Consider the following 25,565-nt stretch of genomic DNA (forward strand, 5'->3'; position numbering starts at 1 on the left):
ATGTTTAGTCTCCAGAGCAAAGTTCTGGTCAACCCTTCCCCATCTCTTCCATCATGCAGTATGACTGATGACTTTCGAAGTTATGATAAACATCATGGCAAGATCCAATCTTCCTTAAGTTTCGAGGATACAGCTCTAAAACGGTGTTCGCAGGCCGGCCGCTAGTTAGTACACCAGACCAAACCTATTGGTAACTCTTTAGAAGGCTTCCGGAACAGCCAGCATATAATCTTGCTACATCCACTCTGTCAGATAGACTGGAAGGAGTCCGAGTAGTATTACTGTGGGAGGCATTGTTGAGGCCACGTTATGTTAAGGATCAGGGTATATTCTTACCATGTGTACACCATATCCAAAAAGTTCATTACTTCATACAGCATGTCCGCCACACTTTTTCTTACTATTGAATACACCATGAATTATCAAACTAAGAGAGTAAGATTATCTGCAAAACAATCTAAACCTCCCAAACACTTTCTAGTTCATTTCACAAATATACATGGTCAAGAGTCTAATCTCAACGATGTCCATTTCCACTTGCAGTCTGCCAAACACCATGTACTTTTTCTCACAGAATCTCAGTTATCAGTTGATTCAACTACTGACCATCTCAGTTGCCCAAATTATTCACTGTATGATTCCTTTCACCTCAAGGTGGTATTCGTGCATATGTTCGTTCCGGTATTCCCTGTCAGAGACTTGGTAATTTGGAATCTTCTCTGGCTTAAAATCTCTATTCTACATTGTGTCTACTTCATGTTGTCTCTACCGTTCCCCCAACTCCATTAATCACTTGGAGCTCTTTGACTTTCTCCAGTCCAACTTTCCTAACAGTGAGGTAATTTTCCTTGATGATTTAATTGTTCACAACTCCAGCTGGCTTCCATTTTCTAGTCATGTCAACCCCGCTGGTCGAGATGCTGAGGCTTTTGCAATTATTAATGACTTTGCACAGATTGTTAATTTACCTACAAGAATACTGGACAATGCTAACCATACAGCCAACACCCTTGATCTTTTTTTCTCACAAACAACCCTTCTAAGTACACGGTCGAAGCGAGTGGTCCTTTAAGCACCTCAAGATCACAACTTGGTGATTGTCTCTTCTCCAATGGAGTCTTTATCTCATGGCTATTCCCAACCTCTTATTGTTTGGCATTACAAGAATGCAAAATGGGATGACTTGCAAAATTTCTTTTCTTCTTTTCCTTGGTCGGATTAGTTTCAAAAATTCTGATGTCAATGTGTGCTCAGATTGTGTCAGTGAAATTATTCTTGTAGGAATGGAATTCTTTATTACACTTTAAAATCACATCCTTTATCTAAACCTTGGTTTTCCAATAAATGTGCTAAAGCTGTTCAAGAGAAGAACATTGCATATCGCAATTGGCTTGTTTCCAATTCTTCAGTTTCATTTTCTGCTTACATCAAAGCTCGCAACAATTGTAAAGCAGTTATTAATCAGTCCAAACTAGATTTTGAACAGGCTAAGAGTAGAAAACTTGCTTCTTGCCCTAATGCTAGCCGAGCATTCTGGTCTCTTGCCAAAGCTATTGGCCGCAACTTTTGCCAATCTCAGCTCTCACCTCTGTCAAAACCAGATGGTTCTGTTGTCACTTCAGCAAGGATAAAGCTGACCTGCCAACATCCCATTTTTCTTCCAACTCATGTATTAGCATTAGTAGAGGCACATGATGCAAGAAAGTAAGCTTATGCTGCATTAGCCAAAAAAAAAAAACTCTCCCATGATCTTGGTACAACATCTCCAACCATTCAAAACACGCTCCATTCATTGCCTCCTATGGCCTTCTGTCAAAAGGATGTCAGAAGGATTTTGAAGAATCTTGATGCTAAGAAAGCCCCAGGTCCTGATGGTATTTCTCCACTTGTTCTCAAAACCTGTGCTCCTGAACTTACTCCTCTTCTTTGCCGCCTTTTTTCACTTTCTGATTACAAAGGTGTTGTTCCTTCTGCTTGGAAATTTGCTCATATCCAGCCAGTTGCTAAAAAGGGTGACAAATCTCTCCCATCCAATTATCGTCCCACTGCAATTACTTCTACTCTTTCTAAAGTAATGGAGAAATCAATTAACCGCCAACTCTTAAACTACCTAGAAACCTTCTGTCTGATCAATGATCGCCAGTATGGATTCCGTCAGTGTCAATCCACTGGTGATATTGATATTCTGGCTTATGTTACTCATTTATGGACAAATTCAATGGGAAAGTTTGGTGAAACACAAGCAGTTTCTCTTGACATCTCAAAGGCTTTTGATCGTGTTTGGCATAAAGGTCTTCAAAACAAGCTTCCATCTTATGGTTTGCCAAATATTTTTTGTAATTGGTTATCCAGTTTTCTCTGTGATCAATCACTGAGGGTGATAGTAGATGGATCTCTGTCTTCTTACTTCTCCACTAATGCTGTTTTCCCCCAAGGTTTAGTTCTTTCCCCCACTCTTGTATATTAATGCTCTTGTATATTAATGACCTTCAAACTGGAAATCCTGTCCATAGTTTTGCCGATGATAGCACATTGCATTCCACTTTTCATTTTGAGAAACCTTGCCATGCTCAATCAGCTTCAACTTCTCGAAAATCTGCTACCAATTCCTTAAATGCCGATCTCCCGATAATTCTCCAGTGGGGCAAAGACAACTTAGTTGATTTCAATACTTCTAAAACTCAGTCTTGTCTTATATCTCGCAAAAAGGATTCTTCTGCTCCTATGCTTATCTTTGGTGACACTCCAATTTCTAGGCAAAATGATATATCTCTTTTGGGAATAACTCTGACTTTTATCTCTCTTGGCACAAGCACATTACAAATATTGCTTCCTCTGCATCTAAAAAACTTGGTTTTCTCTTTTGCTCTCAGCATTACTTTTCTTCCAAACAGCTGTTCACTCTGTACAAATCGCAAACCTGCCCTACCATGGAATATTGTTCCCACATCTGAGGCAGTGCCCCCAAAACCTCTCTCAGGCTTCTAGATTCCATTTAGAAGAGGGTAGTTAGGTTAATTAATGACTCATCTTTAACAGAGTCTCTCCACTTGCTGTCTCATAGATGTACTGTTTCTGCTGCATGCGTTTTCTACAGATACTTCCATGGGCACTGTTCTTCTGAATTGGCTTCTATAATTCCCGCTCTCTCTTTAAGAACTGTCCAAACATGTGCCAACATCCATTTACTGTCCAACTTCAAACTCACTTACAGAACCAACTTTTCATCATCCTCGTCATTCAACTGCTGTTTTCTGAAACAACCTTCCTTCATACTATTTCCAGAAAATTACAGTCTACAGAAGTTCAAGTCTAATGTCAAAAAATATCTTCTTTTGCCTTCTCAACCTCCAACCCAAGCACGGTACTAAGTACTATAGGTTCTAATACCTCTCGTGTTTGGGGTTTTCATTAAAAAAAAAAAAAAAAAAAAAAAAAAAAGATACCACAAGACATTTAGAAATCTTGTAGCATCCATGCCTCACCAGGTACGAGCTGTTTTGGCTGCATGGGGAGGACCAACATCATATTAGGTAGGTGGTCATCATGTTTTGTCACATTAATATACTTTGTATATCTCCAGAGAAGAAAAGGTGGCAAGCTTGGTTTCAATCTGCAAAAAACCTTTGAGGGCTTGAATATCAGTAGGGATTCTGGTTATATTTTTTTATACTGGCAAGCAAAGAAGATAGTCATTAAAAACTTCATTTTATATTGAAAGAAATTTAGTTACAGGCTTGCCACCACCGTATACTGTGCAATTCATTAAAAGGTATATTTCAGTCGTCCATGAGCTTATTGCAAATTTTGCTATTTGCAATTAACTCAAATGGTTCCCACATAAATACTGAGGGTATAAAAGATTTAAGTTTATAAAATTTAACACCCTTCCACTGTCATTTATATTCTGAAATATGATTTGGAAAACAACGTGCTTTTAATTAATTTTAAAAAATAAAAGAAAATAAAAAGGAGTAATTTTTAAGGGTACAAAAATCTTGATATTTTAAAGTTAACATAAACAGAATAATATTAATTAATGGTTCTGAGAAACACATTTTACCTTGTGATGTCATACACTAAAAGTGCTCCAGCTGCTCCTCTATAATATGATCTTGTTATAGAACGAAAGGCTTCTTGGCCTGCCTAAAAGTAAACATATTTATAATAATACACACCTGAAATGGAAGGTGCAGAAAGAATATATCTCTCTAAACAGTTTAAGCTCAGCAATATCTGATAAATAAGACAAGCATCACAAAGTTTCCCCATTCTCACATATCAGTAAAGTTCACATACCTGCTATACAGGTTGTATGATTTAGGCTTATCTTTATATTTAGTCTGAAATAACAGTTCAATAAGAAAAAAATATATATAGTTATAATAGCAGTATAAACTATATATAAGTATAGTGCAAAAGCATCAATAATACATAGCCAAATCTGAATTAACAGAATGTTAGAAAAACGGCATTGTTTTAAGTTATATCTCGTATTGTGAATACCTTCACAATGAGTTGCCATGATATTGCACTACTTCGAATAAGTAACGCTTCACCTGAGGAGAAGACTGATGTTACTTATTCTGAGATGGATACTCAGATGTCAGATCTCTCAGATGGATACGACCACCCATGGGTGGTGGCATCCATCTGAGAATAAGTAACATTAGTCTTCTCCTCAGGTGAAGCGTTACTTATTCGAATTAGTGCAATTTCATGGCAAATCGTTATGAAGGTATTCACAATATGAGATATAACTTAAAACGATGCTGTTTTGCTAACATTCTGTTAATTCAGATTTGGCTATGTATTATTGATGCTTTTGCACTATATTTATACATAGTCTAGACTTTTCCATAGCTTGAGGCTGCAGCCCTAAATGCTTTATAGTCTAATAGCAGTATAAGTAATATCAACTTTTGAACCTGAGAGACATACACTTGTTTGATTTGATCTTTACTACCACATCCCAATTTTCAATGTTTTTTGCTGACATCCCATTTTTTGGCAGAGTGGACAAACATAATTATCCCAGTTAACCGAAATCTCTAATGTAACAATTCACCCAAGTGTTTATTATCCCTGCTTGCACAAATTTATTTTAAATCATATATTCGACTCTGGGATCGAGGCTACAGAATATAGCTGTGAATCTGAAGCTCTTAATTGCAGGTTAGTTTTTGAAATAATTTTTATTTTAATATATTAAACTGTTGTTAATATATAGTTTGAATTCCTATAGTCATGTATGTTAGTTTATTTTTGTATTCCGTTAAGTATTTGGAAAGTTAAAGCTTAATATTCAGGTAGCCTTTGCTATCAATATTTTGGCTGGATCTTCATAACTTTTCTTGGGTAGCTTAAATTTAATTAATTTCACTGGTGGTTAAAATTATTGTTTTGTAAGTATTGTATCCATATTATAAGTTTAAGGTATTTGGAAAGCTACAGCTTAATACTCAGATAGCCTTTGTTATTGTTATTTTGGAGGGAATTTCTTAACTTTCATTCAGTAGCTTAAATTTAACCTCTTTAGTATCCAATTTTTGTCAATATCTTAATTTCTGCGATATTTTATTAACATAAATTCCATACTATATACTGTAAATTTTAATTTTGCAATCTCTGTAAGTTCAATTTTTACTTAAATTATGGTTGCTACAATCCACTTATAATACAAAGTCTACAGACATTGGAACTCAAAAGGAAATGCCTGCAGGCATTTCTGGTGTGATTTGTGACCTCATTGTTTGTGTAGCACATAGCATGTATTCTACTGGTCTAGTAGACAGACCTAGCTCATCTTGAGATTATTTTCTTTGCAACTGATTTAAGGAGTGTATGTAGCATTCTCCCCAGAAAATTTTGCCAGCCGGGTGGGGAAGTGTAGTATTTTGCATTATTATAAAATTTTCTGTTATTTATAAAAATTAATTACATAAAATTTAACATTATATGCTCCTGTAGCATTGACTTCGATCACATAATATGGTCGAATGAATACTGATCGAGAGCAGTGACCATACGATACTGAGAGAATCATTTAAATTTTAGCTGGGCAGTGCACCCATTCGATAGGTCCTGGGGAAAACACTGGTATGGATTTCAAATGACAACTTAGTGCATTACGAGAACAATTTGAGTCACTGAAGAAATGAGTGCTTGCCCTAGAAACAAATGTAACTGGGAGCTTGTCAGGCACTCAAGTAAAACCTGACCTGCCAAGCGATGCACCCCTGATTCAGGACCAGAAAAGGATAGTCAAGCACAGACAGCTCTGGTTGAAGGTGATCTAGTTTTATTGGGTGACTCCATTGTTAGGAAAATGGGTAACTTGACCATCTGTTGGAGAAATAAGACTATGCTGAAAAAATGCCGCAAGTTAGAATGTGTGTATATATCTTGCAATCTGCCTAGATGTGATAGGAGGAACCATATGCTAAAAGCCTTGTGGATTAACTCAAGACTAGATGGAATGTGCAAGGCTCTAGGCTATTACCTACACATGCAGGCCATGCTTGCATTTGTATGTAGTAAGAATCTATTTTGTAGAGATGGTATTCATTTGAACAAAGGTGGTGCAATGATTTTTGGCAGTATAATTTAGGATACCCTATGAATGCAGGGAAACTGTTTATTAGGGAGAAGAAGGGTAATTAAGATCCACTTTATCTGATGATATGGGTCAAAGCAATGCTTGCACTCACCTCGTGAATTCTTGTCTGTTGCCAAAACAGCTGACTTTGATAAGATGTTCTGAGGTTAGCAATGTTTCAAATGAGATGGAAGATATAGCTTGGGATATAAACCTTAACTTTAACTGGTGTGCCAGGTTGTACTAAGTAATCCTCTGTAGTAAACTGCACATTACTTAGTCTCAACTATACCTACAATAATGTCAGGAGTGTTGTCAATAAAATGGCTGAATTTGTACTCCTGGTTAAGAAAACTAAAGCTGATATAACAGGTTAGGTAATACCTAATAGGTTAGGTATAATAGGTAATATGTATTTAGGGAATTAGATAGTATGAATCAGAGCTGTAATACTTAATACGTTCTACATTGATAATAATATTTGTAAAATAATAAGAGGAGTTTCACTCAATACAGTACGAAGAACACTTCCGTATGATACCTTCCTTCTAAATGATGAAAGGTCATGCTTCTTATCAAAAGAAGCCTGAGCGCAAAAGGAACTTTTGCTGATTCTGACATTAGGACTGCCAGAGTAGAATCTGTGTGGTGTGAGTTAGTCGGAAGAGTGGAGTTAATCTAAAGAACAGAAGACTGCACACCAGTTAAAGATAAGGTTTATATTATTATTATTATTAGAATTAGCATTAGTAGAGGCATATGATGCAAGAAAGCGAGCTTATGCAGCATCAGGCAAAAAAAAAAAAAAAAAAAACTTCCACTTCGTTCGTTCAAAATACCTGTCCAGCTGAGCATTAAATTTATTTAGGCTATCAACTTCCACAACAAGGGATGGAAGTCTGTTCCACCGACCAACAACCCGCTGGTTAAAGGCAAATTTTCGCACATCTATCTCCTACATCTGATTTGACTCATTTTGAATTTATGCCCTCTCAGGTGATTATTCTGAGCAAGAGGAAGAGTCCCATCAGCATTGAGCATGTTCAAACCATTCAAGGCTTTATACACCTCTAGCAGATCACCTCGCCAGTGCCTAGTCCCCAGACACTGTAATTTGCAAAACTTAAACCTTTCTTCGTGACAGCAACCCTTTGTTCCATTCACTAATCTTATTGCCCTTCTCTGTACTCGTTCCAGCAGCTCTACGTCCTTCTTGTAATGAGGCCTCCAGACCTGTATGCAGTACTCAAGGTGTGGCCTGACCATTGCCTTATACAAGGGAATAATCACCTTCTTATCCCTACTAGAAAAATTCCTGTATGTCATTGACAAGACATCATGAGCTATTCTTGCAGCCCGTCTGCACTGCTCAGAGAACTTCATATCTGCCTGCACAATTACCCCCAGGTCCTTTTCATTCTCTACCACTGTCAATGTAGTACCACAGAGTTGATACGTTACTCTGGGGTTGCTGTTTCCCATATATAGTATTTTATATTTGTCAATGTTAAACTTCAGTTGCCACCTCTCAGCCCATCTGCTCAACCTTTCCAGATCCTGTTTCAGCAGCACAATGTCAGTAGTGTCCTTAACAACCCTGCCAACCTTTGTATCGTCTGCAAACTTGGACATTAAGCTTGAAATACCATCATCAATATTATTTATAAATACAGAAAACAATAATGGACCCAACACTGAACCCTGAGGGACTCAACTAATAACATTAGTCCACGATAAGCAGTGTCCATTGATTACCACTCTCTGTCTTCTCCCCCTCAACCACCCCTTTATCCATAACAGCAATTTGCCTCCAATGCCACAATGCTCCAATTTGTGTAGCAGTCATCCATGTTTGTTTGTTATGTTTGTTATTTGGTTTTTAGGAGCATTAGCAACTAATACCATATTGCTCTGTGAATATGCGATGGTCATCCCTGACATTTCCACATTTGGTGGTGACGGGCTCGAACCTCGGTCTAATCAAGAAGCGTGTGCTACGCACTGCTGCTCCTTCCCACCTGGCTACGGAAGCGCAGTCTTCCATGTACAACAGTATCAAAAACCTTTCTAAAATCCAAGTATATAATATCAAAGTTATTCCCTGCATCCAGTTCTTTTGTGACTGCATCATAGTATCCAATCAAATTGGTCAGGCAAGACTTCCCCTTAACAAAACCGTGCTGTGTCCGAGCTATAACTGAAGACTTCTCTAGATGATCCTTCAGTGCTTCTTTAACCATTGCCTCCATTAATTTTCCTGGAACAGAAGTTAAAGTCACAGGTCTATAATTACTTGTGTCAGCCTTTGATCCTCCATTGTGAATTGGGGTCACATTTGTGCATCTCCAGTCTATGGGTACCTCCCCTGAGTCCACGGAAGCTCTCATAATTATGGCTAAGGGTTTGCTTACTTCCTTTGCTACCTCCTTTAATATAACTGGATAGATCCCATCCACTCCAGGTGCCTTTCTTGTGTTTATATTCAACAATTTCTCCTCCACTTTACTCTCAGTTATTACAAGATTATCTAGCTTACTGCCAGATTGAATACACCTCTGGCATTCCCTTCACGGAATAACTCCTCATGTGTGAATGTCGATGCAAAATATTCATTTAGTTTGTTAGCAACCTGAGCAGGATCATCAACAGGTGACCCATCGATATCAAGTGGACCAATCTGATTCATCCCCTTCCTTCTAGGGTAAAGAACTCTTTGCTGTTTTTCTTTGCATCCCTTGCCAAAGATTTCTCGTAGTCTGCCTTCGCCTGCCTAACCTCCTTTTTAACTTGGTTACAGATCAACTTGTATCTATCATAGGCTTCTGTGTCACGTGTTAATTTGTATGTATCCCATGCATTTTTCTTCTCTGCCATATGTCTCATTAGTTCATCTGTCATCTGTTTAGGCTGAAACCTTGAACAATATTTCTTAGTTGGTATGTAACGCCTAGTAGCTTCCAAGATAAATTCTTTGAATGTTTCCCATTTTGAATTTGCTGTTGATAACATCATCCGTTGGTCCCACCGTATAGAATTTAAATACTGTCTCAGACCACCATAGTTGCCTTTACGAAAGCAAAAACCCTTCCCTTTACCCCTGATGGTAGTTACCTCTTTGAGTAAATCCAACTTCAGCACACTGTGATCACTGCTACCTAGTGGTTCCTTTATCTGAAGAATCTTAATGCACGAAGAATCACTACAGATAATCAGATCAAGAGTATTCCTCCCTCTAGTTGCCTCCTGAACATGCTGATGTAGAAAACAATCATCCAATAAATCCACAAAAGCCTTGCTAGTGTGTGAGTGACCAACCCTCAAATTCTAGTCAATATCTGGGAAATTAAAATCCCCCATTACAAGACTCTCTGATTTACTGGCCCACTATTTCCCTGTACAGTTTCTTATTATACTCATCAGAGTCATTAAGCCTACAACACACTCCTACTCTCAATTTTGATCTCTCAATGCTTATGTCACACCAAACTGACTCGACACTGCACTGTCCAGTGATGTTGACTGGCTTCACTTCCTTGGATTTTATGTGTTTTTTAACTAAAAGCATAACCCCTCCTTCCTTCCTATCCTGTCTATCCTTTCTGTAGATGTTGTACTCCCCAGCAGTTAATATTATTATTATTAACTATGTGGTGCAAGGAAGCCTGAGGCTTATGCTGCACCAGTCAAAAAAAAAAAAAAAATTCCCAAGTTACCCTGAGAGAGAGAGAGAGAGGGAGGGAGGGAGGGAGGGAGAGAGAGAGGGAGGGAGGGAGGGAGAGAGAGAGAGTTGTTGTTGTTGTTATTATTTGGTTTTTCGGAGCATTAGCAACTAAGGCCATATTGCTCCAGAGATATGCCGTGGTATTTATGACCTTTCATTCCCTGACCTTTCCACATCCTCCGTATTTGGTGGCTCACGGACTCGAACCCCGGTCTAATCAAGAAGCGTGTGCTAAGCGCTGCTGCTCCTGCTCACCTGGCTACGGAGGCGCTGAGAGAGAGAGAGTGTCAAAAGTGGAACAGAATCACAAAGAAAGACAAGAATGATGATAACCAGCTGAGGACCCTGGGTGTGCCAAGCCCAGGTGCAATAGATGTGAGCCCACGGTGTTAATATGACAAGAGTCTTTACATGCAGATGGAATGGGCAAGAAAATATGAATGTCTTATTATGGGTGACTTTAATATGCCCCAGATTGATTGGAATAAGTGGGGTGGGGGGGACTCACGATGGAGAAAAAGCATTGTTAAATAAACTAGATGATTATTATTTGTACCAGCATGTTAGAGAAAATACTAAGTGCGAGAATATTCTTGACCAGATCTTTACTAATGATTCATATGACATCACAGGGCTGAAAGTACAAGAGCGATTGTTGTGAAGTGATCATGCAATCAACAGCTGGAAAATGAAGAAAGATGATGCAGTAGTTAAAGATAAAGGCATTGGTTTTAACTTCAGAAGAGGCAACTTTGACAGTTTAAGGTGCTACATAGCATCTATTTGGTATGGTTTGTTTTTTTTTTTTAGGAGCATTAGCAACTAAGGCCATATTGCTCCGGGGATACGTGGTGGTCATTCCCTGACCTTTCCACATCCTCCGTATTTGGTGGTCACGGGCTCGAACCCCGGTCTAATCAAGAAGCGTGTGCTAAGCACTGCTGCTCCTGCCCACTTGGCTACGGAGGCTCCTCATATATATATATATATTTATATATATATATATATATATATATATATATATATATACAGTGAAACTTCCCTTTAACGGACAGCCATGGGGAACAAAAATGTGTCCGTTAGAGAGAAGTGACCGCTAACAAGAAGTCTGAGGGAGAAAAAAAAAAAGAAAGAAAGAAAAATCGTTAAACGTTTAAGGTAAAATTAAATTAAAATATATACAGATTTTGCACAATATTTTTGTAAATAATATACAGACAATTGTGCTATGCATCTTATGACTTTATCTTAAGAAATACATACAGTAATCACTTATTTTCTTCTGCACCTTCTTCCGGCTGATAATTTTGTTTTTAACATTTGTTTGGAGTGAAGAAACCATTGAAAGTCCTTCAGTATCTTCTTCAGCGGCGAAAAACATTTTTAAACGATTGATTTGTATGAGCGTTTCTTCTATTTTCATCGGTGGTTCATCGTTAATATGTTCTTCGACAGAATGACCTCCTTCCATTTCTTCATCCTCATGAGGAACGTCTTGAAAAATATCGATGATAATGTCGTTGATATCTAGAGCACCATCTTCTGCAGTGAGGTTCGAGTCTATATCTTAGTAGCCAGGGTCACTTGTAGCGGAAGTATCGTACATTATTAAAAGATGATGAAGTTCTTGTTCTTCTTGGTGCTCCACATTGCTGTTCACAACTTCAATTTTTGCGTTTGAGAAGCCAGACTTTACAAAACAGTTCACGACAGTTTGTTTTCTAATTGCGTTTACTGAAGAGGAAATCCACTGAATCGCATCTAGGATGCTGATTTTTTTTGCAGGGTCACTCGCACATGTTACATCGTTCATGTTTGCAATGAGATGTCTTAAAACACGTTTTCTGTAGTGAAGTTTAAAATGTTTTATTATCCCTTTATCCAAGGGCTGACACTCTGCAGATGTGTTTGGCAAAAAAACGATTTGAATGTTGAACAATTCAATGTGCGGGTGAGATGCAGTATTATCCATGAAAAGAATAATTTTTCTGTTTTGACGAATCGTGTTTTGGTTAAAGTGACTTATCCATTTGCTCATGATATCTCGTGTCATCCACGCTTTTTTATTAGACTTCCAGTCAACATTCAAACGATTCAAATTTATGCCCTTGAAACGAGGATTTTGTGGTTTTCCTATAACAAGAGGTTGTTCAAAGTCTCCCAGCATATTTGTACACAATAGCACAGTCAAGCGTTCCTTAGAAATTTTTCTGCCCTGGCACTTTTCGTTTTTTAGACTTATTGTTTTTTCAGGAAGAGCTTTAAAAAACAACCCTGTTTCGTCACAGTTGTGAATATCCTTAGCTTCAAAATCACGACATAAATCTTCCAATTTGACGGTCCACTCTGTTACAACCCCAGTATCAACAGATCCACCTTCACCACTTACGGTTTTCCAAGAAATTTTATGCCGAGTTTTGAACTTGTTTAGCGATCTCACAGAAGCTTTGAATTCATTTACTCCCATAGATTTCGCAACCTCCAAAGCCTTTTCCCTAATAATAGGCCCATTAATGGGAATTTTTTTAGCACGTTCGCGACAAAACCACTCATACGTAACATTGTCAATCTGAAGTCCAACAGTTTTCGGGAATGATTTTTGAACCTGATCATTTCCGTGTTGCCAAAATTGTTTGAGCGGTTCGTTTTTTTTCTTTAGGATGTCACTTACCTGCGTCTTCCCAATTTTGAATTTTGCAGCGAGATTGCGAACACTATTTTTTTGCCAATCATACGCATTAATGAGTTCGACTTTATCTTTTAAAGTTAAATGTTTACGAGAAGACATTGTGCACTTCACATGACACTGAACAAAACTGAAAACTGAAAAGACGAAAGGCCGACCATATCCGCCCCCTGCACACACCGAATTCATCAGAAGTTTTACACGTGCCTTAAAATTCTTAAAAAAGGGTTTAGAACCACAACGTAAACCTTGATAAAATTCAGAGAATCGGAAATAGAAAATAAACACACGATTGAGGCAATACGTGGAAGAAAAGTTCCTAGAAAAGGGGCCGTGAGCTCACCTGCTGTCCGTTATGGGGAGATCAAATTAAGTGCTAATCTAAACGAAACAGTGCAGATTGCCTGTCCACATCCGTTACAGAGAATGTCCGCTATACAGAAGCTGAAAACACGTTAAAACCAATGGAGGTGAGTTGGGGAATTTGAAAATGTCCGTAGTAGAGAGATGTCCGTTAGGAGAAGTTTCACTGTATATATATACAGGGTGTTTCAGTTAAATGTTTCAGAACTTCTAAGAGGGGTAGGGTACATCCTGACAACTCGAAATCATATAGCAATGTGGGGTCGGAAATGCTTTCCTGAAGCGGTGTTGTACACTGAAGCACCATAAAGAAAAGAGACCGTAAGTGAGAAATCGTTTTAATAATACATGAAAAGAAGCAAAAGGTACATGGATTAAAGTAAGTGTTCGAAGTTTCTTCCACGGGTTACAATGCACGCCTCACATCTCCGACGCATGACATCCGAACATTCTGGAATACTCCAGGCGAATTTCGAATTTCTTCGGCAGCTACTGAGATTCTTGCAACCAGCTCCTCAGCATTGTCAACAGGGGTGTCATAAACTAGCGATTTCATATGACCCCAGAAATAAAAATCAAGACATGATAGGTCGGGTGACCGAGCAGGCCAACGCACGGGACCACCACGTCCGATCCACTGTTGACCAAATGTGACATCCAGGTAGTTACGAACATCTCCGCTATAATGGGCAGGGGCTCCATCGTGTTGGAACCACATTGTCTGTTGCATCGATGCAGAAATCTGATCATCTCTCAAAAGTTGTGGCAATACTTGCTGCAGAAAGATCAAGTAGATAGGTCCGGTTAGACGACACGGTAACAGGTAAGGTCCGATGAGGTGATCTCCCATAATACCGGCCCATACATTGACCGAAAATCGAATCTGTGCTGCACGACGACTTCTGTGTACAATACCGCTTCAGGAAAGCATTTCCGACCCCACATTGCTATATGATTTCGAGTTGTCAGGATGTACCCTACCCCTCTTAGAAGTTCTGAAACGTTTAACTGAAACACCCTGTATATATATAGCATCTGTGAACTAGACTGAATGCTGAGGAATGGTGAATATATTTGAATTATAGAATATTTTTAAAGCAAAAATCACAGAATACATGAACACATACGTACACTTAAGAAAACATTGCAGAAGGAGGAAGCAAAAATGAGTGAGTGCAAAGGTGGCTGGTTAAATAGAGCAGAAAAAGATAGCATGGGACAGTTACAGAGCAATGAAAAGTACTGAAGCCTACAACAGCTATTTGTAGGCTTAAGTACTTCAGCTATTGGTCCTTGAGGTTGTCACAGACATTCTCTCATATAGGCCTGCGAGTCTAAAACGCTGATCGAACCGATTTTCGGGTGACATTCAAATCAAGTAGAACTTTTGGCGAAGTCCGAACGGTCTGCGACAGCCAAACCCTCTGCTTGCACCTTCACAATGGTGGGACTGTTAGTAATCCTGGGTATAACCTCCATGCACAAGCACACTGTGGTTGAACACCCAGGTGTGATACAATGTGAGCAGGGGTAGAAGTGTGGCACCCACACCACGTGGAGGAATGCTGCCCCTCTGTGTTACCAGGCAATACTAGGTGGTAGATGACTCTCAACAACCGGCGCGATACTACCATTTTACTTATTGAACGCTTGAAGTGGTGGAACCCATGTTTAGTCTCCAGAGCTAAGTTCCAGTCAACCGTTCCCAATCTCTTCTATCATGCAGTATGATTGATGACTTTTGAGGTTATGATGAACATCAAGGCAAGGTCCAATCTTCCTTACATTTCGAGGATACAGCTGTAAAAAGGTGTTCGTAGGCCGGCTGCTAGTTAGTATATAGGATCAAACCTATTGGTAACTCTTTAGGAGGCTTCCGGATCAGCTAGTGTATAATCTTGCTACCTCTACTCTGTCAGATAGTGACTGGAGGGATTCCGAGTAGTGTGTATGTGGGGGGCATTGTCGAGGCCACGTTATATCAACGAACTGCGTATATTCTTACCATGTGTATGCCATATCCAAAAATTTCATTACTTCATACAGCATGGCCCCCCACATTTTCTTACTATTGAATACACCGTGAATTTTCAAACTAATAGAGTAAGCATAGCTGCGAAAAGAGCTAAACCTCCCAATCACTTCCTAGTTCATTTCACAAATATACGTGGTCTCGATTCTAATCTCAACGATGTCTATTTCCACTTGCAGTCTCCCAAACCCCATTTAGTTTTTCTGACAGAATCTCATTTATCGGTTGATTCAACTGCTGTTCATCTCTGTTGCCCAAATTATTCGTTGTATGGTTCCTTTCGCCTCAAAGGTGGTACTTGTGCATGTGTCCGTTCTGATATTCCCTGTCAGAGACTTGGTAATTTGGAATCTCCTCTTTTCGATCTTCTCTGGCTTAAAATCTCTCTACCTCATTGTGTCAAATTCATCTGTTGTCTCTACCGTTCTCCCAACTCCACTAATCACTTGGAGCTCTTTGACTTCCTCTCTTTGCAACTTGACTTTCTACAGTCCAACTTTCCTAACAGTGAGGTAATTTTCCTTGGTGATTTTACTGTTCACAACTTCAGCTGTCTTCCGTTTTCTAGTCACACCAACCCAACTGGTCGAGGTGCTTAGGATTTTGCAATTACTAATGACCTTGCACAGATCGTTCATTTACCTACAAGAATACTGGACAATCCTAACCGCACAGCCAACACGTTTGATCTTTTTCTCACAAACAACCCTTCTAAGTACACGCTCGATGTAAGTAGTCCTTTAGGCACCTTAGATCACAACTTGGTGATTGTCTCTTCTCCAATGCAGCTTTATCTCATGGCTATTCCCAACCTCGTGTTGTTTGGCATTACAAGAATGCAAAATGGGGTTAAGTGCAGCCATTATCAACCCACTGCAGGATGGAAGCCTCCTCAACAATTCATGCTGAGGGAAATGGACCATAATCTGCCACGCTGGTCCAGTACGGGTTGGCAGATCAACCGTATTCAGCAGTCAGGGGCTTGAACCCCGGTCTACTCAAAGAGCGTGTTTTACTGCACTCCCACTCCTGCCCACTCGGCTACAGAGGCCATGCAAAATGGGGTAACCTGCAAGATTTCTTTTCTTCTTTTCCTTGGTTGGATTACTGTTTCAAAACTTCTGATGCCAACGTTTGCTCAGATCGTGTCAGTGAAATTATTCTTGTAGGAATGGAATAGTTTATCCCACACTCCACTTTAAAATCTCGTCCTTTATCTAAACCTTGGTTTTCCAATAAATGTGCTAAGGCTGTTCAAAAGAAGAACGAAGCATATCGTAATTTGCTTGTTTCTAATTCTTCAGTTTCATTTCCTGCCTACACCAAAACTCGCAATAATTGTAAAGCAGTTATCAATCAGTCCAAACTAGAGTTTGAACAGGCTAAGAGTAGAAAACTTGCTTCTTGCCCTAATGGTAGCCAAGCATTCTGGTCCCTTGCCAAAGCTATTGGCCGCAACTTTTGCCCATCTCTGCTCCCACCTCTGTCCAAACCAGATGGTTCTGTTGTCACATCAGCCAAGGATAAAGCTGACCTGCTAGCATCCCATTTTTCTTCCAACTCATATATTAATGATCTTGGTAAAACACCTCCCACCATTCTCAACATTCAATGCCTCCTGTGGTCTTCCATTCAATGCATCCAGTGGTCTTCCATCCAATGCCTCCAGTGGTCTTCCATCAAAAGGATGTCAAAAGGATTTTGACGAATCTTGATGCTAAGAAAGCTCCAGGTCCCGATGGTATTTCTCCACTTGTTCTCAAAACCTGTGCTCCTGAACTTACTCCTCTTCTTTGCCGCCTTTATCCACTTTCTTATTCCAAAGGTGTTTTTCCTTCTGCTTGGAAATTTGCTCATATCCAGCCAGTTCCTAAAAAGGGTGACAAATCCCTCCCATCCAATTATCGTCCCATTGCAATTACTTCTACTCTTTCTAAAGTAATGGAGAAATCAATTAACCGCCAACTCTTAAACTACCTAGAAACTTTCCGTGTGATCAACGATCGCCAGTATGGATTCCGTCAGTGTCAATCCACTGGTGATGTTCTGGCTTATGTTACCAATTTATGGACTAACTCAATGGAAAGGTTCGGTGAAACACAAGTAGTTGCTCTTGACATTTCAAAGGCTTTCGATCGTGTTTGGCATTAAGGTCTTCTAAACAAGCTTCCATCTAATGGTTTGCCAACTGTTTTTAGTAATTGGTTATCCAGTTTTCTCTCTGATCGCTCACTGAGGGTGATGGTAGATGGCTCTCTGTCTTCTAACTTCTCCACTACCGCCGGTGTCCCCCAAGATTCAGTTCTTTCCCCTACTCTTTTTTCTTGTATATTAATGACCTTCATCCATTGACTGCAAATCCTATCCTTAGCTTTGCCGATGATAGCACATTGCATTCCATTTTCCATTTTGAGAAACCGTGCCCTGTTCAATCAGCTTCAACTTCTCAAAAATCTGCTACCAATTCATTAAATGCCGATCTCCTGGTAATTATCCAATGGGGCAAAGACAACTTAGTTGATTTCAACCTTTCTAAAACTCAGTCTTGTCTTATATCTCGCAAAAAGGATTCGTCTGCTCCTATGCTTATCTTTAGTGACACTCCGATTTCTAGGCAAAATGATATATCTCTTTTGGGGATTACTCTGACTTCTAATCTCTCTTGGCACAAGCACATTACAAATATTGCTTCCTCTGCATCTAAAAAACTTGGTTTTCTCTTTCGCTCTAGGCGTTACTTTTCTTCCGAACAGCTGCTCACTCTGTATAAATCGCAAATTCACCCTGCCATGGAATATTGTTCCCACATTTGGGGAGGTGCCCCCAAAACCTCTCTCAGGCTTCTTGATTCCATTCAGAAGAGGGCATTTATGTTAGTTTATGATTCATCTCTAACAGAGTCTCTCCACTCGCTGTCTCATAGACAAACTGTTTCTGCTGCATGCCTCTTCTACAGATACTTCCATGGGCACTGTTCTTCTGAATTGGCTTCTATAATTCCCGCTCTCTCTTTCAAAACAGTCTGAACACGTGCCGCCACCAGCCAACATCCATTTACTGTCCAACTTCAAACCCACAGAACCAACTTTTCATCTTCCTCATTTATTCATTCAAATGCCGTTTTCTGGAACAACCTTCCTTCATACGTATTTCCTGAAAATTACAATCTACAGAAGTTCAAGTCCAATGTCAACAAATATCTTCTTTCGTCTTCTCAACCTCCAACCCAAGCACGGTACTAAGTACTTTAGATTGTAATACCTCTCGTGTTGGGGTTTACATATAAAAAAAAAAAAAAAAAAACCTCCAACACACTTCCTAACAATATGTCTAAAAATATGTGCGAAGTGTGAAATATTTAAGACCTCTTTAGAACATGACATGATCTAGCCAAGAAGGATGTCTTTGTTTGCCTAGGTCAGAAACTATGAAGAAATTAGGTGCCTACTCAGCGTACTGATGGGTGTCTCTGAGAATTTGAGGTATAGGGTAGATGCCCTCGAAGAAATTATTATGAGGGGCCCATTAAGCTCTCAGCGGACCACCTGAACACCAAAGCTAACTCCTGTGCATCAGGCAACACAGTGGCAAACTCTACGGCAGAATGTGCTGGTCCGACATGAGCTAGTTATTGTCAGGGAGATGGAGAATATTTTATGCAAAATGGATAGGTGGAACAGGACCAGGGTATGTCTGCCAGAGTCAAAAGTTGATGATGTTGTGCAACAGATATCATCTTTTAAGGGCATGAAAGGTGATATTTTTGTACACATTAGCATTAATGACCTTAAGAGTAGAAGATCTGCAAATTTACTATACAAGTACATTTGAATGATGAAAAAAGTCGCGAGTTACGGTTAAATTTGAAAGTGTATGCAATTCTGCCCAGACACGATAAGAGGGAGTATATGATGAGAGCCTTGTCAACCAATTCGGCCCTGGAGAGATTTGGCAAGGGGTAGAATTTTTTTCGGAGTGGTTTGTGCTGCTAATAGGAGAGACTGTTTCTACAGGTATGGGATACACTTAAATAGAAAGGTTCCAGAATATTTGCTGTGTTACAGAGGTCAGAAAACTGCTAGCTTGGAGGGGGGTGGGATCACACACTAAAAGTTAACAATAACTGCAGGCAGAGGCAAAAGTGATTCTTGCAATGCTTCTATTGTAATGAGCAGCAACCTAGAGAGCAGGTTGCTGGGGATTTCAAGAGCTGAAGGAGTCAACAGGGAGCAAGTAAATACATGGGCTGTATAATGGTAAGTAAGAGTAAGAACAGGTGAATGTATAGCATTAGCAAAGGCACATGATGCAAGAAAGCAAGGTTAGATAGCATCAGCCAAAAAAAAAAAAAAAAACCAAATCTTCTAATTTCACCCATCCAGTCGCTCCAAATGGTTGTCTAGTTCTGCAATCAACCACACGCTGGGTAAAGGCAAACTTCCTCACATCTATTCTACAACTGTCTTTCCTCAATTTGAATTTATGCCCTCTCAGGCAATTATTCTAAGCAAGAGGAAGAATCCCATCAGCATTGAGCATGCTCAAACCATTCAAGACTTTATACACCTCAATGAGATCATCTCACAAATGCCTAGTCTCCAAACACTGTAATTTTCAAAATTTAAGCCTTTCTTCATAAGAGCAACAACCCATTCCATTCCATTTGTTCCAGTCACTAATCTTGTTGCACTTCTCTGCACTCGCTCCAGCAGCTCTACATCTTTCCTAAAATGAGGCCTCCAGACCTGTATACAGTACTCAAGGTGTGGTCTGACCATTACCTTATACAAGGGGATAATCACCCCCCTTATCCCTGCTAGAAAAATTCCTGTACATCATTGCAAGACACCATAAGCTACTCTTGCAGACAGTCTGCAATGCTCAGAAAAATTCATATCTGCCTACACAATTACCCTCACGTTCTTATCATTCTTTACAAATGTCAGTGTAGTACCACAGAGTTGATATGTTACTCTGGGATTTCTGCTTCCCATATGCAGTACTTTACATTTCTCAATGTTAAACTTCAGTTGCCACCTCTCAGCCCATCTGCTCAACTTTTCTAGATCCTGTTGCAGCAGCAGCGTGCTGTCATTAATGTCATTAACAACTCTGCCGACCTTCATATCATCTGCAAACTTGGACATTAAGCCTGATATATCATCATCATCAATATCATTAATAAATACAGAAAACAACAATGGACCCAACACTTAACCCTGAGGGACTCCATTAATAACATTAGTCTACGAAGAGGAGTGTCCATTGATTACCACTCTGTCTTCTCCCACTGAACCATCCCTTTATCCATAGCAGCAATTTGCCTCCAATGACACACTGCTCCAATCTGTGCAGCCGTCTTCAATGTGCAACAGTATCAAAGGCCTTTCTAAGATCCAAATACAGGGTGATTCACTACCACTGCAACAAACTTGCAGGAGGTGTAGGTGGCACAAAGACGAATCGGAATCACATAGCATTGCAGGGTCTAAAATGCCTTCGTCATGCGGTAGAGGATGTTGAACGGGAGGTCGCGTGAACAGCGATCCTGCTGGAAGTCAGCATTTGCGAACCATTTCTGTTGAAGAAACCAAGTAGCAAAAGTCCTCTGGAGTGGATAATCTGCAGGCTCCAATGATTGGACGCGTTGCAGATGGTATGAACTCATTTGGTTTGTTGACAGTATCCTCCATACAGTGGATTGGGAAATACCCAATCGTTGGCCTATCGCTCGAGTACTCGTACTCGGATTGCCTTCTGCAGAACGTAGGACATTCTCCTCATTGTATGGCATCCTCGTTGTTCGCTCTCGATTCATGGTACCTCTCGTGAAACAACCCGACTCAGGTAACCCTCTGTGCACACGTGCAAAAATCGTATGATGAGGAGCACGCCTGTGCGGAAAACGTTTCTGGTACACGCGCAGAGCGGCGTGCCCGTTACAGTCCGCAGCTCCATACGCGAGGTGCATGTCGGCCAGTTCAACGTTTGAATACTCGTCCATCGTACTGCTCGGGAACCGGTTCGCAAATGCTGACTTCCAGCAGGATCGCTGTTCACGCGAACTCCCATTCAACGTCCTCTACTGCATGACGAAGGCATTTCGGACCCTGCAATGCTAGGTGATTCCGATTCGTCTTTGTGCCCCCCTACACCTCCTGCAAGTTTGTCGCACTGCTAGTGAATCACCCTGTATATGATATCAAAGTTATTACGGGCACCGAGTTCCTTTGTGGCCACATCATAGTATCCAATCAAATTAGTCAGACAAGACTTAACAAACCATGCTGTGTTCGAGCTACAACTGAAGCCTTGTCTAGATGATCCTGCAGTGCTTCTTTAACCACTGCCTTCATTAATTTCCTGGAACAGAAGTTACACTTAAAGGTCTGTAATTACTTGTGTAGCCCTTTGATCCTCCTTTGTGAATTGGGGTCACATTTGCACATCTCCAGTCCATGGGTACCTTCCCTGATTCTAAGGAAGCTCTCATAATTATGGCTAAGGGTTTGCTTACTTCCTTTGCTGCCTCCTTTAATATAAATGGATAGATCCCATCCATTAGGTGCCTTTCTTATGTTTACCTTCAACAATTTCTCCCCAACTTTGCTCTCAGTTATTACAAAATCATATAGCTCAAAAAATCATCAGTTATTACAAAATCTGAGAGTGATAATAAATGGACACTGCTCTACATGGATTAATGTTATTAGTAGAGTCCCCCAGGATTTGGTGCTGGGCCCATTGTTCTTCTGTGTATTCATCAATAACATTGATGAAGGTATATCAGGCTTAATGTTCAAGTTTACAGATGATACAAAGGTTGGCAGGGTTGTTCATGTAAAGACAGTATACTACTGTAACAGGATTTGGAAAAGTTCGGCAGATGGGCTGAGAAGTGGCAACTAAAGTTTAACATTGACAAAGCCAAAGTACTGCATATGGGTAGCAGTAACCCAAGAGAAACGTACCAACTGTGTGGTTCTACACTCAGGGAGGTGGGGAATGAAAAAGACCTGGTGGTAATTGTTCACTCAGATATGAAGTTTTCTGTGCAGTGCAGACAGGCTGCCGGAACCAGCCATGGAGTTTTGTCAATGATATATAGGAATTTTGCTAGCAGAGACAAGGAGGTAATTATTCCCTTGTATAAAGCAATGGTCAGGCCACACCTTGAGGTTTTTAGGAAGGATATAGAGTTGCTAGAACGAGTACAGAGAAGGGCAACAAGATTGGTGAGAGGAACAAAGGGGTGCGCTTATGAGGAAAGCCTTAAGTTCTGCAAGTTGCAGCATCTGGAGACTAGGCACCCGCAAGGTGATCAGATTGAGGTTTATAAGGCCTTGAATGGTTTGAGCAGGCTCAACGCTGATGGGAAAATTCCACTTGCTCAGATTAAGAACCTGAGTGGGTTCTTTAGCCAGCAGGTAGTTGATTGCTGGAACAGACTTCCATCTGTAGTCATAGAAGTTGATAGCCTAAATAAATTTAAGGCTGAACTAAACAAACATTTGACTGGATGGGTGAAATGGGAAAGATTTTTTTTTTTTTTTTTTTTTTGGCTTATACTTTATAAGCTTCCTTTCTTGCATCATATGCCTCAACTAATGCTAACTCACTCCTACTTTCATTTTTGCTTTCCCAGCACTTATGTCACACCAAACTGACTCAACAGCACTGTCCATCTATGTCAAATGGATGCACTTCCTTAGATTTTATGTTTATCTTAATTAACAGCATAACCCCTCCTCCCTTCCTATCCTTTCTGTACTCCCCAAATTCCCAATTCTGCATTCCTGATATCTGTGCGACACCACGTCTCTGATATCCCAACATTATTTGCCTTTGATGTCTTGAACAACACTTCAAATTCATAAAATCAAATTTATTTACTTTTCTTCTAGCATTGGTGTACATGCAAGTATACATGCACCTAATTTTAGTTACCCTAACACAGTCCATGTATTTATCTGTTTCATGATGACTTCCGCCAGTCCCTGAAACTTCCTGCACTACGTCCTCCAGGCCGTTGTCCATTCTCATAGAAGCAGTGCAAGAATCACTTTCATCTCAGCCTGCGGCTTCTTTTAACCTTTTAGTCTGTGAATCCCCCCCCCCTCCAAGCTATCAGTTTTCCTCGACCCACCTAATGCTGCCTCGACAGTATCAGCAAACACTCTTACACCCCTTCTTCTATTTAAGTGTATCCCAACTCTGTATTAGCATTAGCACAGGCACATGATGCAAGAAAGCAAGTTTATATAGCATCAGCCAAAAAAAAAAAAAAAACCACACACCCTTCTCATTTCACCTATGCACCCGCTACAAATATTTGTCTAGTTCTGCCTTGAATCTATTTAAGCTATCGACTTCTACAACAACAGATGGAAGTTAGTTCCAGCAATCAACCACCTGATGGCTAAAGGCAAAATTCACACATCTATCCTACAACCATCTTTCCTCAATTTGAATTTATGCCCTCTCAGGTGATTATTCTGAAAAAGAATGTAGAAGCAGTCTCTCCTGTTAACAAGCATAAAAATCACTGAGAAAAATTCTCAGTGGTGTATAAAGCCTTGAATGGTTTGAGCATGCTCAATGCTGATGGGATTCTTCCTCATGTTCAGAATAATCGCCTGAGAGGGCATAAAATTCAAATTGTGGAAAGACAGTTGACTAGCATGCTCAATGCTGATGGGATTCTTCCATCAGCATTGATTAATTTATTTTTTAGAGTTGCTTTATATTTCTAGTAACAATACTTTAGTTTAAATTGAATTTAGATAGAGATTTTGTAGGTTATTACTTAGTATCGGCAAAGGTATCAAATCCACGTGTGGACAGGTTTCGTAGCTATCATGAATGCAAAATTTTTAATTATACTTAGCCGCTTTATTGACTTAATTGTTAGATTAAATTATTTTCTATAAGTAGCTTATGGATCTAGTCAAGCTGCGCGGCTTACTTTGAATTCAGATAGCGCGATTTGGAAAGTAATAATACCGCATGTCAGTAGATTAACAGTTCATAACTTGCCGCCATTGTTATACGATACGTGTGCTAGCGTAAGGTTTAACGGAAAACTATTGTAATTGCGTAAGGTTTAACGGAAAACTATTGTAATTGCATAAGGTTTAACGGAAAACTATTGTAATTGCATAAGGTTTAACGGAAAACTAGATAGTGAGTATAATAGTATCAATTAATCAGTAAAATTTATTAATCTTATTAAATTTCATTGTCAATTGAATTGTACTTTTTTTAACTTAATAAATATAGAGACCTAGTTTTCACAAACGTAACATCATAAATTAATACATATAAGTTGACAGGGGATAAGAAAGTCATATAACGTAACTCGGAGATAACATTCGATACCGAAATACATATGTATATATAGTGTTATAACTGCACTGGGATATAAGTTTGGGGTTATATTTTGTATTGGAATTTTATTGAACTTGAATAGAAATCACTCAGACCAGAGCAGCAAAGCAAAAGGCTCAAACTAGTGGAAGTGCTGTGGATCGGGGTGGAGAACTGAGGGGGGGGGGGGTTGTCCTTGGGTCTTTGTGTGTGCGCGATGTAAGGAGTGCGAGGAAATCAGGCACCAACTCGGCATTGTTATGGGCTTATATGAGAGCTTGAAGGACAGGGTGGATGCCCTCGACGGATTTAAATTGAGGTGCCCATCAAGCTCACATCAATGCTAGACCTTGCAATTGAATATCACGCAATACAGCGGCATCCCCCAAGGCAGAATGGTGGTCCCAAAGGAACTAGTTGTTCTAGGTGACTCTATTCTCGTGGAAACGGAGAACATATTGTGCAAAAAGGATACATGGAATACGACCAGAGTATGTCTGCCAGGGGCAAAGGTTGATGACGTTGTAGGGCAGATATCATCCTTTAAGGGCACAAAGAATGATATTGTTGTACACGTTGGCACTAATGATATTAAGAGTAGGAGACCGGCAGAATTACTTAACAAGTACAAGACAATGCTGAAAAAAAGCAGTGAGTTAGGGTTGAATTTGAAAGTGTCTGCAATTCTGCACAGACACGATAGGAGGGAGTATATGATGAGAACCTTGTCGATCAATTCGGCCCCTGGAGAGATTGTGAAAGGCTCCAGGAGTAGAATTTTTCTCTGCCTGGTCTGTGC

At 39.8% G+C, this 25,565-nt stretch overlaps 1 protein-coding gene across 1 annotated transcript in view; it reads right to left on the bottom strand.

The window, feature by feature from the left end:
• Nucleotides 1-25,565, bottom strand: part of Rab2 (RAS oncogene family member Rab2) — a 232,443-nt gene that overhangs the window by 77,614 nt on the left and 129,264 nt on the right. Inside the window, exon 4 of the mRNA XM_090377489.1 lies at nucleotides 4,064-4,146. Coding sequence (XP_090233615.1) covers nucleotides 4,064-4,146 — 83 coding nt within the window. The remainder of the gene's footprint in view (nucleotides 1-4,063; nucleotides 4,147-25,565) is intronic.

The sequence above is a fragment of the Mastigoproctus giganteus genome, chromosome 7, assembly GCF_048544385.1.
Source record: "Mastigoproctus giganteus isolate SK-2022 chromosome 7, ASM4854438v1, whole genome shotgun sequence".
Lineage (NCBI taxonomy): Eukaryota > Metazoa > Arthropoda > Arachnida > Uropygi > Thelyphonidae > Mastigoproctus > Mastigoproctus giganteus.